Source organism: Pholcus phalangioides, unplaced genomic scaffold (genome assembly GCF_987345545.1).
Source record: "Pholcus phalangioides strain wild (caught in Gottingen) unplaced genomic scaffold, Ppha-v1.0 ptg000014l_1, whole genome shotgun sequence".
In the NCBI taxonomy this organism is placed as follows: domain Eukaryota; kingdom Metazoa; phylum Arthropoda; class Arachnida; order Araneae; family Pholcidae; genus Pholcus; species Pholcus phalangioides.
Window position 1 is genome coordinate 7,499,343 of NW_028301607.1, and position 18,398 is coordinate 7,517,740.

The window sequence follows — 18,398 nt, forward strand, 5'->3', positions numbered from 1 at the left end:
TATCACACACATCTGCAAGAATGATATGCAAATTTCAGGAAGCCACCAGGTGATGCCGACAGTACGTCACAATGACGAGAGTGTAAGAGGGGGGGGGGTATATAAGGAATGGAGGCAAAGAAGTAAAATTGTTCACAACAGTTCTGTAAGGCGCTCAGTGCCATAAGCGAATAGTTATGACACAGAGGACGCATGTGGATGATTTTTTACGTGGTAGAATTATCGGCCGCCTGGAATGTGGGCGTACTCAGATGGAAGTATCCGAGGGACTTGGAATTGCCCAAAGTGTCATCTCTAGGCTTTGGCAACGATTCCAAGATAACGGAAATGTCAGTAGACGTTACAGTACAGGTCGCCCCCGAGTTACAACGCCGAATGAAGACCGATATTTGGCAGAACAGATCTGCATGTTCAAACCGGAACCATGAAAGCCCAAATTTATCGGGACATCATTTTGGAACAACATGTACGTTTGTTTAGGGGTGCCATGGGCGCAGAATTTATGTTTATGGATGACAAAGCCCGTCCTCACCGAGCAAACATCGTAAACGAATGCCTTGAATCTGAGGGTATAACCCGTATGGAATGGCCAGCATTCTCACCCGACTTGAATCCGATAGAGCATGTGTGGGACATGCTTGGCCGACGAGTTGCAGCCCGTCAATCAGCTCCTACATGTGTACCGGAACTTCGGAGAGCATTGCTTGCTGAGTGGAGTGATCTTCCCCAAGATCAGACCGATAATTTGATACTCAGCATGCCTAGGCGTTGTACGGACTGTATTTCATCGCATGGGAGACATACAATGTATTAACCATCATACCAACCATGTAATAGCAAGTTTTTGTAAAGAAGATATTTTTTACACATAATCACCATTTTCGTTTCTTTACACGAAAAAAAAGGCAAAAAAAAAGTATGTCCATTTTAGGAAACGTTGTAAGCGGGAATTGTGGAAAAAAATTTAAGCGTTATATCCGGGAAAAGTTGGGGGGGGGGAATAAAATTCATGTAAAATAGTCGACTGTATATGTTAACAGTAATACTGGTCTTAGAGATTGTGCGCTGGTGCTTCAGCTGTATATCATCCGAATTTGTTGCCTGAAAAGGGGTTAAAGCTGATTTTTTCTCTCTGACTCTGTTCAATTTCAGCAAGCACGTTTAAATCCATAAGCTTCCTGAAGATGTATTTCTACGAGGTGGTGTCGAACGCACCCGCTGCGATACAGAATCTGTTTTTCGTCAGGTACGCTTTCAAGTTTATTCACACATAATGCAATATACATATTTATTGTGCATATATATATATATATATACAGGGTGTTCCATGCATTCGTAAATAGTTTAAAAATTCACAATTGAAGGAATTGGTATACGGGAATGCCATTCGCGCAAAAGGTATTTTCACGAAGTGGTGGAGGGAGAGGTTCTTACGGCACAGAAAAAAGAAATTTAGTTGAAATTTTTCGGTAGACGGCATACATATCGATCTGATTAAATATCCGAACCTTTCTTCAATCTGCTCTGGGTCTGTGACATTCGTACAGCTTCAGCCGGCGTCTCGTGCCTGAGGTAGAAGAACAACTTCACAGAAAGAGCTCTATCCAGCGGTGCTGGCATCATGATGAAAGAACTTTCATTATGTAAGCGCCAGTAATAGGAAAACTCAGAAATGAGATGTTACTCGTACAACCTGCATTTTATAGGACACTATGATTTGCACATTTCCAGTGATTTGCTTTCGCTGCACGAAAGCAAATCACTGGAAATCTCGTGCGTTGCTCCCTTATAGGCAAAAATTTGAACTATTTTTTCATGTTCCTTGAAAAAAAACCACCCACCGTGAGAATAACTTTTTTGCATTCGAATATACCGATTACTTCAATTTTTATGAATTTTCAAACGGCGAGTTTATGGGACACTCAGTATATATATAGTGGATGCTCGTTATAACGCCCCCACGTTACAGCATAGTGGCCATTTCACTGTAATGACCGGTAGGAGTGCCTTACTTAGTTACCAGTGTGGTAGAAGCACCTCATAAAGAGTACCTTACATCTTTTCCTTTCGATATAACATCCGTTTTCAAAGGAAGACGGAGAGTCATTATAACGAGCATCGACTGTATATACTGTGTATATAAAAGGGATGTTGTTTTAACAATTATGGAATAAATTTATACATGCCATGCAAAAAGTATTATATGTACGACTGGTTGGTTAATTATATTCCTACCCTTCTTCAGATTAAATGCACTTCCACTTACAAATACAAAGACCACAACAGGCAAATTCCCCGACGAGGTGGCTCATAAAAGATACCTATAAAAAATATGGATGTGAAATATAGAAAAATACAACCCAAAATAAGAGCAATCATTACTAAAAAAACAACTAAAAATTATGAGTTTATACACAATTATTATGGGCAGTTATGATATTAAACTGCCCATAAATAATCGTGGTTATCTAGTCCAAGTATGGATGATAGCTTGATTATCGATTCATTCTATTGTAAAAACATCGTATTTCTTTTTAAATGTGTCAGTTGCCTTAGAATTAACGACCCGCGTAGGTAAGTTATTCCATTTTTTTACAACCCTATTGGAGAAAGATCCCCTGCTACACCAACCTAGAGTTGTCCCTCACCAAACAGTAGTCTGCCCCCTCACCCCTTGTCGAAGTAGTCGATTGTCGGTGTATTAATCACTTATAATCCATCCTATCCATTCCGTTTAAAATTTTGAAAATTTCAATCATATCCCCATCGAGCCAAAGAATGACTTTACCAGAACGCGAAGACACCTTTTTAAGAATGAAACGGAGTACTCTATAATCGATTTTTTCACCACCGCTGGACGTTGTTCAGGAAATTTCAACCAATGAGAATCCCGTATCGGGTCCTAGTTTGCATCCAGAATAGTTTTAGCATTCAACTCTTAAGTGAACCGTAGGTTGTTCGAACCAAAATGAGCAACCATGCATTTGTCAACGTTAAAAAGTCATGCTCCCTTCATTAGCACTTGGTGCAATCATATTCAAGTTCTTCTGGAGCATCTCTCAATCGCTTGGATTCCTGACTACCCCCCCCCCATTAGTTTCACGTAATCTTCGAATTCGCTGACAATCCCATCTATACTCTGATCAAGTTTATCGATGAGAAATGAAGAATTATGAGCCCAAGGACACTTCCTTGAGGAACTCCGCTCTTCACAGCTGTCCAATCAAAAAACTCCCCGTTCACCAAACCCACTGTAACCTTTTTCTTAACTACGATTCTATCCAGTTCAACAAGTTTCCTGAAATGTCCATCTCATGCAAACACGTGAAGAGTTTATGATGTTAGACACGATCGAATTCTTTCTGGAAATCAAGATAAACAATGTCGACGTTTCTGCCTTCACCCAAAACCTTAATCACGTGATCAAGAAGCAAAGAAGGTTGATTGCATGACTTATCCTTCCAGAACCCATGCTGGTTTTCCTACAATACATCCTTCTCGTCTATCCACTTAACCAATTTTCTTTTGATGGTAATCTCCAAAATTTACGAGTACAATGGTTATATGCCGAGAGTATATTTCCTCAAGAATTCGTGTCCAAAATGCGCGGCATCGTCGCATGCAGCCAAAAAAAGTTGCCAAAAGCGAGAAAAGTTCTCATTTATTATTACAGTCGAATAGTAGGATGGGGGAATGGCAGAGCGCTTTCCAATCCACGCGAAATCAGATGCAGTTTGTGCTGCATGTGCCCGGATATTCATGAGCGTTCTTTCTGATGAGAAAGTTGAAGAATTTTACCATCATGCGATTGGTTTATAAGGTAATGGAGATGTCCCGTAACCCTGTTGGTGTCTATGGTGTCTGCACAATCTCTAAGGCAATCAGTTTGCATCCCCATCACTGCGTCTGTTTGGGAAAACGTCGTTATCGACTACGTTAGAACAACCTTGCTCATTGCTATTCTCGACAGTGGAAATTTAAATTCCGTTCGTTGTGTAGCAGGGTAAGTATGTAGATAACATGTGGTGGGGCTCCTTGAAATACCAGGCTGATTCGTTGGCCATCTTATCGTTATAGCCAATCGCTGTTTCCCATCATGCCTGGTTTTTTTTTCCAACGATGTCAGAGACATCACTTGGAGCGGCAAACCTGTTCGTGGAAACTCTTCTTTTATTGTATTAGGAATATTTTAATTTGCCCCCCTTCCCTCTCCTGCGGTATAAAATACGTCTTCGGACTCCGTTGCATGGCATTCTCAGTTTAGTGTTGCCACTATCAAAAAATTATTCTTGTGGGTTCGTAGATTGGTTTCCATTTTTCTTTTCAATGTATTCTTTTCTTTCTTTTCAGTGGGCTCATCAGTTCGTACAGAGTCATTAAAACCGACGAAGCTATTTGTGTTTGGAAATACATATTTTACCGCTTTTTGAGGTACGTTGATGGAGATTTCCTGTTTAAGATTTTCATTTACATACAGGGTGTTTCACTACAGACTCTGGAATGACTTAACTTGGAAACGGTAATAGATAGAAAGATGAAACAAGTTGTTGCGGTTCGTTTATCCCAGGGCTGGCCAACAGCCGGTGATTTGTGTGACCTGCGGCAAGATGAAAAATAATTCCAATTCACGAAATTTCGGTTAATGTAGGGGAAAAAAAATTCCCGATTTGAGACAAAAACAATTTTTGTTTTCAACACACGAACACGAAACCTCTTTAAACGCACAGGTCACGCGACTGATTTCGAAACCTACTGTGGAAGTCATGGAAGTAACAGCGGCAGATTTTCTTGCGAAATTATCTGAGGCCAGGGATGGTAATATCAACGAGCAAAATTTCTCAAAAAATTCTCTTTTTTCAAGTTCTCCCATAAAAATTCATAACAGATGTGCTGCCGTCTATTGGTAAAAGCATTCAGTAAAAGTAAGAAAAGCAAACCTGCAAAGCATTGCACGAAATTCATAATAGTAAACTCTTTTTTTTTTGCTCGATAAACGTTTCCCAAAGTGATGTTCTCCACTCTGGTTAGAGCATTAACATCCATAATTTGCCCAAAGAAAAGAAAGAGGGGAAAAAGTTTTCTTAGCAATTGAAAAAATGGTATTTCTGGAAATTATATTAATGTATAACCTGTGAGCATACGTCCTACATTACGCAGCTCCTGCCTGGACATTCCTAATGTTATTGATCTTGAACTTTCCAAAACACTTCGAAGTTTTACCAGGTCCCTCCCCCCCCCCTCCCCCGCCGGTTCATCAGAAATAGGCATTACGCAGAGATGGTACAAGAGGCTCTCCAGAAACTGTTCTCCACACAACTCTGACTATGAACATCTTCGTGAAATCTCCAATTATAATAACATCCATAATTTTAGACTTAAAAGCATAAAAATTTTTCTTGATATGTCCAGACCATATCCCCCGGTGTTTGACATGTAGTACTTGTATATGTTACTTCCAAAGCCTCTAAGCGCGGCCAATTCACGATGTGGCCGAGAGTGGCCAAAGTCCGATTTTCAGTAATGATTCGAACTTTAGAGGGTCAATCCGCAAAGTGGCCGCGGGTACCTGGCCAAACTGACTTAAGACGGCCCGGCATTTGCCAAATTCCTTTGCTTAATCGCCAATGTCTGATTACATGTCTATATATAGTAGCTGTATTGGATTGGTTCCATAAGAAGAGAGAAAATGATAATTTTCCCTCGTAATAGTGAGTAAGTGAAGTTTTGTTTCCGTGTAATGATTGTTGTGTATACTGCTGCCATCTGTCACGAATTTTTCTAACTATGCGTGAAGTGTAATGATTGTAGATTTATTTTTGACCGTTATAGGCCCGTTGCTTTCTCTGGCGAGACTTTTTAACGGGAGATCGACTCGCATTCGTGCCTCCACGTTGGGAACCACAGCAAACTAACTTCAGCCGACCACCACAACGGCCAATGCCTCTACTTTGTCTTTTCTTTCAAACCGAGCACAACTCAGGTCTATCACCATCTATGGGCGATTTACTACCTCGTGAGTTGTGCAGGAAGTGTAACTGTGCGTGTGCATCTAACAGTCTGAGTGCGTGTGTAGTATTGTGTTTGATTTTTCAGTGCTGACATCTAGAAGCGAAGTGAGTGATGTGTTATGATTGAATTACATTTGTACACTTTGTAGGTCTGTTGCTGTCTGTGGAGAGACTTTTTAACGGGAAGATCGGCTCGCATTCGCTCTTTGAAGTTGGGAACCACAGAAAACCAACTTCAGCCGACCACCACTATGGCGACGGTGGTGTTCGTACCCGGAACCGCAATGCCTCTACTGCAGTGGATGCAATGCCTTACTGACGAATTGTTCGAGATGATACAGTGTTTGAGTCGGGCGACTTTCGGGACCCGTGCCGCGACAAGGTGCGCAACTGTAGGAAAGGCGCCAGATTCCAGATGAAAAACAAAAAACGTTGTTTTCTTTGTTTTTTGGAATCGGGAGAAAGTAGGGTGTGCCAAAAAAAGGTCCCACACGAGTAGAGTGTATAGTAGAGTATATAGTAGAGTATTCTATGTCGAGTCGCCTTTACGTTTTAGGACTCGTAATGTAAACAATGACCTTCAACTGGCACCCACTAAAGAAGTCGTGAAATGAAACGACTGTGACGCCATCTGTGAGCTAAAATTGTTAATATTTTTTTAAGCCGGTGTATTTGAATCTCCAGGTCTCTTCCCATCAAACGTACCATATTGTTCATCTTTTTATCTCGAGAGAGGAGACGTGGCACAGCACCTCGGCTCGCCACAGCGAAACAGAGGGTTCAACCCAAGCCACCAAGCTGAGAAGAGTAGATGTGATAAAGGACCTGACACGGGAGAGGGCTCACTAGAGCCAACAAGCCAAGAGAGGAGATGTGGCCCAACTAATGGATCATTAGCTCACATTCGATTGTAGCATCGCACTGATAACGCGAAGATGGTGGGTTCGATCCCTCCCACATGCCATACTTTTTCTTGCCAGCATGGCCAAACCCACACGGGTAAAGAACCCGGAAGGGACAGAGCCAACGCCATCTATATCGATGGCCTCCGCGCGAAGCTCCTGACGTCACTGAAGAAGTTCATTTCACCTGCAGCCATTGGATATAGCAGTCCGGTGAATGCAATATCTTTACCCTTTTTTGCAATATAAAGCACTCGACGCCACCCAGCCCTTCATCAGGGGCAATAGCTAAAATTGGCAATTGCCGATAGGGCCTGGGCGGTGCACGGTATGAAATGAGGAAATTAGTCTTTCTATCTATCACTGTTTCCAAGTTAAGGGAGTTATTTCTGAAACACCTGGTACCCACACTGCGTAAAATACCGGGGCCCGGGATTTCAGTAAATTTCTGTTATATGGAATTTCTACAGGTACACGCCGGCTTATATAATGGCAATAGCGATGGTGATGTTGACACCCATATTCGGCTCCGGTCCCACGTGGGCCGATTACGTTCTTCCGATGTACACCAAATGTAGAGATTCGTGGTGGGCGAATGTCTTCTACGTAAACAACTTCATCGACCCTGAAACATCTGTGAGTATCAGCTTTATTCTAGAATTATTATTGATGATAATATTATAGATCATACACATGCTCAACCAGTGGCCTTTGGGCCAAATGTGGCCCTCGGAGTCACCTGATGTGGCCCGTGACCTCAGACCTGAATTTGTAGAAATGAAATAAGTTCCACATTATCAAATCATTTAAATGACATGCGATGCAGTCCCACGTAACTTAAGTGGTCCGCGGTCTTTTTTTACAAATCGATTGAGCGGCACGCGGCACAGTCCCAGAGCACTTACGTGACTGCTGCACATTTACAGATCACTTATGTGCCCCGCGAGGGGGTTCAACATCACTTAGGTAGTCCACGGCATATTCCCAGATAACTTCAATGGCCACAGAATATTAATAGATCGTTTAAGTGACGCCTCAGCCTATTATTAGATCATTAGAGGAACCCGCAGCACACTTACAGATTATTCAAGCGGACCGCGGCACAGTCCCAGATCACTCAATCCACCCGCAGCATATTTCCACATCACTGAAGTGAACCGCGGTGCAGTTTCACATCACTTAGGTTGCCCACGGCACATTCTCAGATGACTTTTAAATTATTTAGGAATGTGCCGTTCAGTGACCCGCAGCATATGAATAGATCATTTAAGTGACCTTCAGCATATTAGTAGATCATTTAAAAGTGATCCTCGGCATATTAGTAGATCCTTTCAGTGATCCTCGGCATATTAGTAGATCCTTTCAATGATCCGCAGCACAGTTCCAAATCATTCAAGCGCACCACAGCATATTTCAACTTCACTGACGTGAACCGCGGTGCAGTTTCACATCACTTAGGTGGCACGCGTCACATTCCCAGGTAATTTATGTGACCCGCAGCATATGAATAGATCATTTAAGTGACCCTCGGCATATTAGTAGATCCTTTCAATGACCCGCAGCACAGTTTCAAATCATTCAAGGGGACATGAGTGACCCACGGTCCTCTCATACCAATGAAGTGGTAAGCACTTTCCAAAAGCACCCTTGTTATAGACAGATATTTACATTGTACCTGGTATTCTCACTGAATTCGTAAACAGTTCAAAAATGCATAAGGATTGAAGGAATCGGTATATTTGAAAACAGTTATTCTCACGAAGGTGGATTATTTCTGTACAGGAAAAAGAAAATTAGTTCAAAGTTTTGTCGATAGAAGGCGACGCACGACAGCAAATCATTGCAAATATGCAAATCAGTCCTATAAAATTCAGGGTGTACGGTAAATAGTTCATTTTTGAGGTTTTCTTGTTACTTACATAAGGTTTTCATTGTTATGACAGATAAAGCACCATCGCTGAAGTTTTTTCCACCTCAGCCACGAATCACCGATTGAATCTTTACGAGCGTTTCGGACAGAGAGAAGAGATTGAAGGAAAGTTCAGGGCCAATCACTACTGTCGGACTGGCGGGCAGCGCCCTCTGTCGAGAAATTTCGACTAAATTTCCTCTTTTCCTGTTCCAAAAAAAAAAAAAATCCATATTATCGTGAGAACATTTTTTCTGCAAAAACCTCACTCAAATATACTAACTCCTGCACGCAATTTTTATGAGTTTTTAAACTATTTGCGAATTTATGGGACACCCTGTATTTCATTGAATATGACAATACGCCAATTGTTTTCCTGTTTTTACTCCGTAGTGTTTGGATAACACGTGGTTTTTCGCCGTCGACGCCCAATTGCACGTGCTGGGTTTGTTGGTGCTGATACCTTTGAAGAGGTAAACGTTACAAGTTCTGTTCACTTCGAGTTGCGTTTATTCTAAAAAATTACATGATGTGTATACCGGGAAGGTTTATAGGAAATTCACCGCCATGCAATTAAGTGAGTGAATGAACGAGTGGGTGAGTGAATGAATGAGAATGCGAATGAGTCAATGAATTAGAATCCGTGTCAATGAATGAGGATGCGAGTGAGTGATAATGTGAATGAGAATATGAGCGAGTCAATGAATGAGAAAGACTTTGATATTTTGAGCATTCAGAACAAAAGAGATGCTTTTTTAAATGAAAATTTAAAACTCCCAGTATTAATCTTCATCAGAAAGTTCGCTTCCAGCTCCATTTAAACGCGAATAAGTGATCAGAGAGATAGGGAACCTGGTGTGTTGCCATGAGAGTTAACTTTGCTTTGACCGGATGGTGTTAGACCAGCACCTCATAATGGAGACTGAAGGCCACTGCACACGCCATTTTGAAACACCTATTTCGTTTCTTCTTACTTTGGCGTAGAATCTTCTTGATTGGCTCGCAAATACCGCATAGTGATTGGATGTGGGGCATAGAAATCGCCAATTCTGAGCCCGATCATTTCTTTTCCTCACAAAGAGGGTGGATAAGCAGGGAATTTTTTTCCCTGAATATTCTGAAGGAAAATGGACAGCTTACTGACGTCACAAGCAGCGTGCGGAGGTCTTCTTAGCACCTCCTAAAGATCACCTAGAGATCACCTCCTCCTCCTCCGCACTCCCTGCTCGTGCCAGTATCATCGTTGTGTAAAAAAGAAATGATCGGGCTCAAAATTGGCGATTTCTATGCCTCACGTCCAATCACAATGCGGTATTTGTGAGCCAATCAGGAAAATTTCACGCCAAAACAAGAAGAAGCGAAATAGGATGCTGTGTTTCAAAATGTGGCAAACTTGTTAGGTTGCCATGAACGTCATTCAGTCTGAATGACGTTCATGGCAACACGTGCGGAGGTCCTCTATCTCTAGGAGGTGCTGGTTAGACGTGGTGTTTTCAGATGAACGCAGTTTATGTTAGAAAAGCAGAGAAAAATTAGAAGTTTGTTTTTCCGCACATGCTTCCCATGATGTGTCTCGCTCAGTGATTGAGCAGCATTGCATATGAGAGTGATCTCACTCTTCGCTATCCATGCAACGGTTTTCAACAGCCGGCTGATGCGAAGATACCACGTCTTTTCACGTGCCGGGTGAACACCCTAGATCACTAGACTACAGAGGCAACGGATATCTCAATCTTTCCTTGGAGCTCGTGTGCACTGAACGGGACCGTTCACGGACGGTCGGACCTAACTCAAGTCAAAGTTCACATTGAGATATTTTCGTTGCTTTTGTAGTCTAGTGGTCTAGGGCCCTGATTTAAAGGATTGTGGGAGTTAGGGATATGGTGAATATGGACTTTAGGAGTGGGGGGGAGCTTTCATCAGAGGGCAGCACTTAAAGTTGAACATTCAGGGAGTTTTTAAGATGGATTCCAGGAGAAAATGCCTCCGGGAAAAATGTGATTTATTACATCATATATATATTTTTTTTTTCCTGATTAGGAAACCGAAACTAGGATTGATCTTGTGTTTCGGAGTCATCGGAGCAAGTCTATTGGCCGTCGCATTGACTAATGTGTACTACGACTTGCCGCCGACAGCGTTGACCGCTTACATTCATCCAACGTGAGTTTATATACAGCTGTTGTTTTAATATTTGTATACGATGGAACGGATGAATTTTGCGGTATGGCTGGGTGTGTATCTGCTGTTAAATTACGTTTTAATGAATATTTGAGCGTTTTTATTGCACACTAGCTATAATACCCGGCGCTGCCCGGGTTTTCTTCAATGAGGCTTTTTTGGATCACGTGATATCTCCCTCTCTTTTTCTTGAGGGACAAACAAACCGTGTCCAAGTTAACCAATATGGCGACGTCCTGCGCGACTCATGAAATAAACAAATCTAAAGAAACGTAGAAATGAATAGTCCCCCCCCCTTTTTTTTATGGGTGTTAGGTATTTCGATTCCCTCCCCCCTGAACTTCAAGTTATCTATTTCTGCCTGTTTGAGCTTCCAAAAATGCTAAATTAATTTTAAATTAATTATTAAAGGAATTTTTTCGATGCACTTTACGGGGCCCATAACTAATTTTAAAAACATCCTAAACTATATGAATTTATGCAAATAAATATCAAAAGACAATACGGAGACATTAATTTTCATGCTTGAGAAGATATAAATAAAAAGGTGAAATCAATGTTATTACATGGATATCAAACTCAAAAGTAGATCCGGCAAGTTATTCATATTTTTAATTTTCTGGGCTTCGTATCTCCAAGTGAATTCAATATTTCAAAAATCGAGAATTAAATTTAATTTTTAAAATTATTGATGTGGCAGGAAACCCCCCCCCCCCACCACTAAATTTCCGTATTTATGCAGTTAAATCGGCAATTTTAATAGTGATTTCTGTGAGGATCACCCTTTTCCTGACCCTCAAAGCGATGATGGTGATGATTATGACGTCTATTCAAAAAGTCTCATTACTGAGAGTATATTGAAAATATGGCAAACCATTATAAAGGCATAAACTGTTATACATATACTAACAGGATTAAAGAAGTGACAAACCGTTGTAAAGGCATATACACGTCTGAAACGCATTGCTAGGGAACCACGGTAACCAAAGTAAACGTTCGGAAAGTGATTGTTGAGGCCCAAAAACCATTGTTGCCGGACAGTTTTTTGCCCATTTGGGGCACTTGCCCTGGTCTGACGAAATTTTAAAGTAGCCTATCGTTCAAGTCGGGTCCCATTTGGTATATATGCAAAATTTGGCGACGATCGATCTAAAATTGTAGATTTGTATAGAGAACATACACACACACAGACACACAGACACACAGAAAATCAATTTTATATATATAGAAGATAAGATAAGATAGATTCAGCGGTTTTTTGGTATCCATTTGAACGTTTTATTGAATATTTGAATGTTTTATTGAATATTTGAACGTTTTATTGAATATTTGAGCATTTTGATGAATATTTGAGGGTTTTTATTGCACATTTCAGCTGTGTTTTTTTGTTTTTTTTTGGTATCCATTTGAGCGTTTTATTGAATATTTGAAGGTTTTATTGAATATTTGAGCGTTTTAGTGCATATTTTGTCACATTTCAAGTGCATAGAATCCGGGCTCTAATAACAATTATCAATTCCATAACTTGTGCCTTAGAAACACGTTTTTAAGAAGAAAAAAAACATTCTCATAATCCCCGTACATACACATAACAGTGAGAGGTACAAATATATCATTCACAAAAACATTCAATTTTGTATAGTAATGTTGAACACGTACATATTTTAATAATAAACATAATAATAAACACGTACATAATTTAAAATACTTTCTACATAATCGTACGCTTGGATTTTATTGAAGGGATTATTTGTCACCTGAGGTTTCAATTGAAATTTATTCATTAATTTGGGAGGGCTCTAAAGGGTAAAAACTCTTTTGAAATAGATATTCATTCGTTCTTGGCACTTCAAAAACATGTTCAATCGCTGTTCTGCTTGTTTTCAAAGATAACCAGTCGGTGTTAATTATTTCATAAACATACAGGGTGTCCTATAAGTGCTTCATCTCATTAACCGTACGTCGTATAGGTATATAGTTTCAGTTTAAAAAATACTCAAGAGGCTTTCAAAAGTCACCACTTTTGTAGAGGGGAAATACAGTGCGTGACAAGATAAAGGATCTAAATTTTTAAACGGTCCCCTCGTCAACTAACTTCCATTTAGAAAGATGTTGCTGTCTCTCCCGAGGGCCAACAATAACATAAAAAATAAAAGTTTCTGAAGTGCACTATTCTCCGAGATATTCGAATTCAAAAAACGGACATAAGGTGGGAAAGGACATCTCAGCGAATGTAGTCCTCACGTACACGGCACAAGCTTTTTTCTAATTGGAAGTTAAAATATAAGGAGACCTATAAAAAAAAATTTAGATTTATTATTTTGGGACACACTGTATTTCCGCTATCGAGACTGGCGCAATCTAATTTTTGAATGCTTTCTTGAGCATTATTCAAACTGGAATCATACCCCTTACGTTGATGACGGTTGATGATATAAAGACCGCATCATCGCTCACAGGGGCACACCCTGTATAGCTGACGAATATTTAGAGCATGACACTGGATATTGCTGCTATTTTCACTGTCTATATCATCATATCCCTTATTTTACTGTAAATGTTGTTCAGCTATTGCTCTGATAGGCTCCACCCCTTGCACAACTTCATGTTATTTCAGCGTGAATCGTTTCTTCGTGATAATACTATGGGTTATCGTAATTTTAATATTTTCAACGTACAGTAATTCCTTGATCACTAAAGTAACGCGTGGCACATTCCCTGTTCACTCTAGTGATCTGCGACGCACAGTTCTATGTATATGCATCAAGCGGCCCGCGGCAAATTTACAAGATCGCATAAGTGACGCGCGGTACATTTCCACTGGACTAAAGTGACCCGCGATGCATTAGCATGCTACTTAAGTGACCCGCGGCCATTTCCACGTCTCCACCGCACGAGCCATACATACAAATCACTTAAGTAAACTGCAGCACTGTTCAAAATCACTGAAGAGTGTCGCAGTTCCAGTTCCTTCAAGCGGCCCGCGACATATTTACGGACCACTTAAGCGACTCGCGCGCATTTTCAGATATCTCTAGTAACCCGCGGCTTGTTTCCAGATGAATAAGTGGCCCGGGGTATATTTACAGACGCACAGAGGTGCATTTTCCGGACGCGAACCTGCACACGCACATTTGCATACCATGACTGAGTTCCCAGTCATTCTCTTTTAGACATAAAATTATGTGATATATGAAAATTATAATGATATATAATATTGATTATCAACTTATAGGGATCGAGCCTATTACTCGAGCCATTTCTCAAACAGGGTGTATACGCACTTATGCACGTACTGTTCTGGTATCATCGTCGGGTACCTCGTTGTCAAAAAGCCTTACATGAACATATCTAAGGTAAGTTTCAGTGGCAAAATAATTTCTATGTAGGTAAGACACGTGAATGCTCAGCTCATGGCCCGTGGATCCATGTGGTCCTTGGAGTCATCTGTTGTGGCCCACGAGCTCAAACTTAAACTTGTAAAAATGAATTTTGTGGTGCATAAACAGATGTCTTAGGTGACCAGCGGTGCAGTTCAAAATCACACACGAGTGACCAGCGATACAGTTCCACATCACTTAAGTGATTCGCGGTGTAGTTCCACATCACCTAAACGACTCACGATGCTGTTCCGTATCACTTAAATGACCTACAATGCTGGTCCATATCGCTTAAGTACCCCGCGACATATCACTGAAGTGACCCGCAGCACATTTCTTGATCACTTAAATGATCCGCGACACGGTTTCAGACGCATCAAGCGACGCGTGGCTTATTTACAGATGACTTAAGTGATTCGGCCCATTTCGACATCACTTAAGCCGCACGCGGCATATTTACAAATTACTTAAGTAACCTGAGACGCTGTTCCAAATCACCTAAGAGTGTCTCACATCACATTTCCGAATCACTTAAGTACCCCCGGCACAGTTCCTTCAAGCGGCCAGTCACTTTGCGGCCCTCTACTAGATTACTGAATTACCCAACGGCGCATTTTCAGATATCCCAAGTAACCCGCGGCACAGTTCCAGTTCACTTAAGCGGCCCGAGGTTGTGTCACAGGGTGTTCTGTTAATAATGGAACGACAAACTCAGAGGGTTGTTAGTAGGAACAGCAATTGCAATGGAACATCGGATCGCAAACCACGGTTAAGAGGGTGAAAATTGCGAAATACGCATGCAGGTTTCGACGTCGCGCTGGAACGACAAAAAGTACAATAACAACTACAAAAAGATTTATTTGATTAATTATTACAAGAGCTGTTGGAAGTGGCAACCGTTGACGTCATTGCGCGGTCTACAACGACGTAATTAACGATTTCCGGACGCGCTCGAAGATACCGGGTATGCTATTGATGTCTGCCGCAGCGACGACAATCCGCGCTACGAGATCCACAGGCGTCACATAAACGAATAATTTAAGGTGACTCCATAAGAAAAAGTCACACGGATTCAGATCCGGCGAACGGGGAAGCGAAAGTAGTATGGAGCAAACACGCCTCATCGGATATTGCTGTTGGTACATCCGCTGTGTTAAGCGTCCATTGCCATCTGCTCGACCGTAAATCAGATGCATATCGGCGTATTCCTCGTTCGTGTATTCAGCCATCACAATACTTATTGAAACAGACAAAACTAACTTAATACCACAATGGTGCTAATTTACGTCGTCCGCAGCGCATGATCCTACCCCAGCGCATGCGTTTTGCGACGCTGCTTACGTCAGATGTAGTGAGTGAACCCACGAACGCGTGCATTGATCAACTGGTGGCATCTACCTTTCGTCTCCTCTGGACTCAGAACCTGCATGCGATTTTCACCCTCTCAACGTAGTTTGCGACACCATGTTCCACTGCAAATTTTTGTTCCTCTTGATGTCTACTAACAACCCTCTGAGTTTGTCGGTCCATTAACAGAGAACACCCTGTATTTACAGATCATTCAAGTGACTGGCGGCGCAGTCTCAAATCACTTAATTAAATGGCCGGTGATCTGTTTTCAGACCAATGAAGTGGCCCCTTTCGTAAACGGTTGATCACACTTGATATGGGTTCTGGCATTGAAATGTCAGTAGCGATCAATTAACAATTATATCTAATGCAATAGCGACCTAAAAAAAATAATGTTGCTTTATAATCGTGATCAAGATGCCATTCCTGAAAATTGTTCGAAGAAAAAGCGCCACCTAGAAAATTATGCACCTCCAATATCAACACTTGTTCTGTTTATGTAAGCTGAATGAATGAATGAATGAATCATATTGTCATCGTTTATTTCCTTGAATTGTATAGAAAACGAGTCTTCTGGTATGGACGGTCCTGGCTCTCGGTTTTCTCGCTGTTCTGCTTTCGGTGCATCACTGGCGCATGGGCGAATACGTGTCCAATCCGCTCGGAGCAGCTCTTTACGCTGCCTTCAGCAAGGCGGCGGTGTCTGTTTCGCTTTCATGGACGGGATACATCTGCTGCACGGGCAAGGGAGGTAAGCTCGTTCCACAAACAATGTGTGTGCTCTTGTTTTTCCATCAATAATATCTTACATCGAGGTGCTGTTTAGTACAAATTTCTGTCGACAGAGGACGCAGCATGAAAGTGATTGGCCCTGTGAACCTTTCTTCAATCTCTTCTGCGTCTGAAACGTTTGTGACGCTTCAGCCGGCTATTTGTGGCTGAAGTGAAACAACTTCAACAATAGTGCTTTATGACGACCAATGTCAATCAACATCACAATGAAAACATTATATGAGTGCTAGCAACAGGGAAATTCAGAGAAATGAGCTGTTAATTGTAGAACCTGCGTTTTATACGATTCTGATTTGCATATATCTAGTGATTTGCTTTCGTGCAGCGCCTCCTATCGACAAAACCTTGAATTATTTTTTTTTTCCTTTAAAAGAAAAACTTTACCGTAAACCGCATTCAAATATAAATACCAATTCCTTCAGTTTTTATGAATTTCTAAACTATTTGCGAATTTATGACACGCCCTGTATCATACGCGTCACGGTGCCTTATACAGTCGACGCTCGTTATAACACCCATCCACGTTATAGTGACCATTCCATTACAACGACCGGTAGGATAATTCCCATACGTTTTCATATAACGACTATCCTATATGTTTTTCTTTCGATACGACGACCCTCCCAATATAACGTCCGTTTTCGACGGAACGAAAAAGAGTCGTTATATCGAGCGTTAACTGTGTAAGACAAATTAGTTACACGAAATTCTCGATATGAAAAACCTCAATTATTTGCTTAATGAATTTTGTGTGTGTATTTTGATCTAACCCTGAAATTGTATCTTGTGTCAAAGGTATGGTCAACAGCGTTTTAGGTTGGCGAGTTTTTCCAGGGATTTGCCGCTTGATGTTCATGGCCTTGCTCTTCAATCCAGTCGTGATAATCTTGATAAGTGCTTTCCAGAAGACTCAAATCAACGCCGATCATTTCCAAGTTGTAAGTAACTCGCATTACATCATTTGGAAATGAACATTAATATTTTACTTGGATTTTTCTTTTACTTTTGACACATGATTACGTTTTTTTAAACCATCTTTCTGATCAAACTAGGGGGCAGCCCCGTAATGAAAGAGAGGAGCGGAGACGGATCTAACCGCGGGGACACCGGGAGCGCGCCCTGAGCCTCGAACTCCTGAAAGACCCCGCTAAACCCCAACTTTACACTTTGAAGAGGACCCAATATTTTCTCTTTTGCGCATGCCCCCCAACCTCTCGCAAAGTGCGGGCCACTCCATTGATATGACGAGTTTTCTCCGTCACCTCGTTGAGCATTTTGTGCGGCCTTGTATTTGTCTTTGTATAAGTGTCGCGGGCCATTTAAGTGGTTTTCAACTATATCGCAAGTCGCTAAAGTTATCTGTAAATATGCGACGCGGATCATTCAAGATCGCTGGTAACATGTCGTGGCGCAGTTGAGTTATCTGGAACTGTGCCGCTGGTCCCTCAAGTGATCAGGAAACGCTCCTCTGTCCACTTTGAAGGTGTGGGAACTGCACGGCAGGCCACTTCATTAATTTGGAAATGTGTCACGGGTCCCGTAGCTGATGTGAAACTGTGCCGCGAGTCACATCAGTGAACTCGAAACTTGCCGCGGGCCGCGTGAGTGATCCGGAAATGTGTATCGCGAGTCACTTTATTTAGACATATATAATAACATGTCCTCACTGACTGATTCATCATCACCGAGCCGGAACTACTGAAGCTATCACTATCAAATTTGGTCAATAGTTTTGTTTCATGACGTGAAGACTCCCTAAGAAGGGTTTCTTTGAATTTCCACCGCCAAGGGGGATCAAAAGGGGGGGGGGTGTTCAAAGGTCGCATATCAGCCCCGTTTACATGTGCAATAAAATATCCCGGGAAGTTATCCGTAA

At 41.5% G+C, this 18,398-nt stretch overlaps 1 protein-coding gene across 1 annotated transcript in view; it reads left to right on the forward strand.

Moving 5' to 3' along the window:
* Positions 1-18,398, forward strand: part of LOC149078065 (nose resistant to fluoxetine protein 6-like) — a 43,027-nt gene that overhangs the window by 23,232 nt on the left and 1,397 nt on the right. The window contains exons 7-14 of the mRNA XM_089241655.1: positions 1,153-1,246; positions 4,351-4,431; positions 7,381-7,546; positions 9,213-9,292; positions 10,860-10,982; positions 14,236-14,356; positions 16,292-16,481; positions 17,318-17,460. Coding sequence (XP_089097781.1) covers positions 1,153-1,246; positions 4,351-4,431; positions 7,381-7,546; positions 9,213-9,292; positions 10,860-10,982; positions 14,236-14,356; positions 16,292-16,481; positions 17,318-17,460 — 998 coding nt within the window. The remainder of the gene's footprint in view (positions 1-1,152; positions 1,247-4,350; positions 4,432-7,380; positions 7,547-9,212; positions 9,293-10,859; positions 10,983-14,235; positions 14,357-16,291; positions 16,482-17,317; positions 17,461-18,398) is intronic.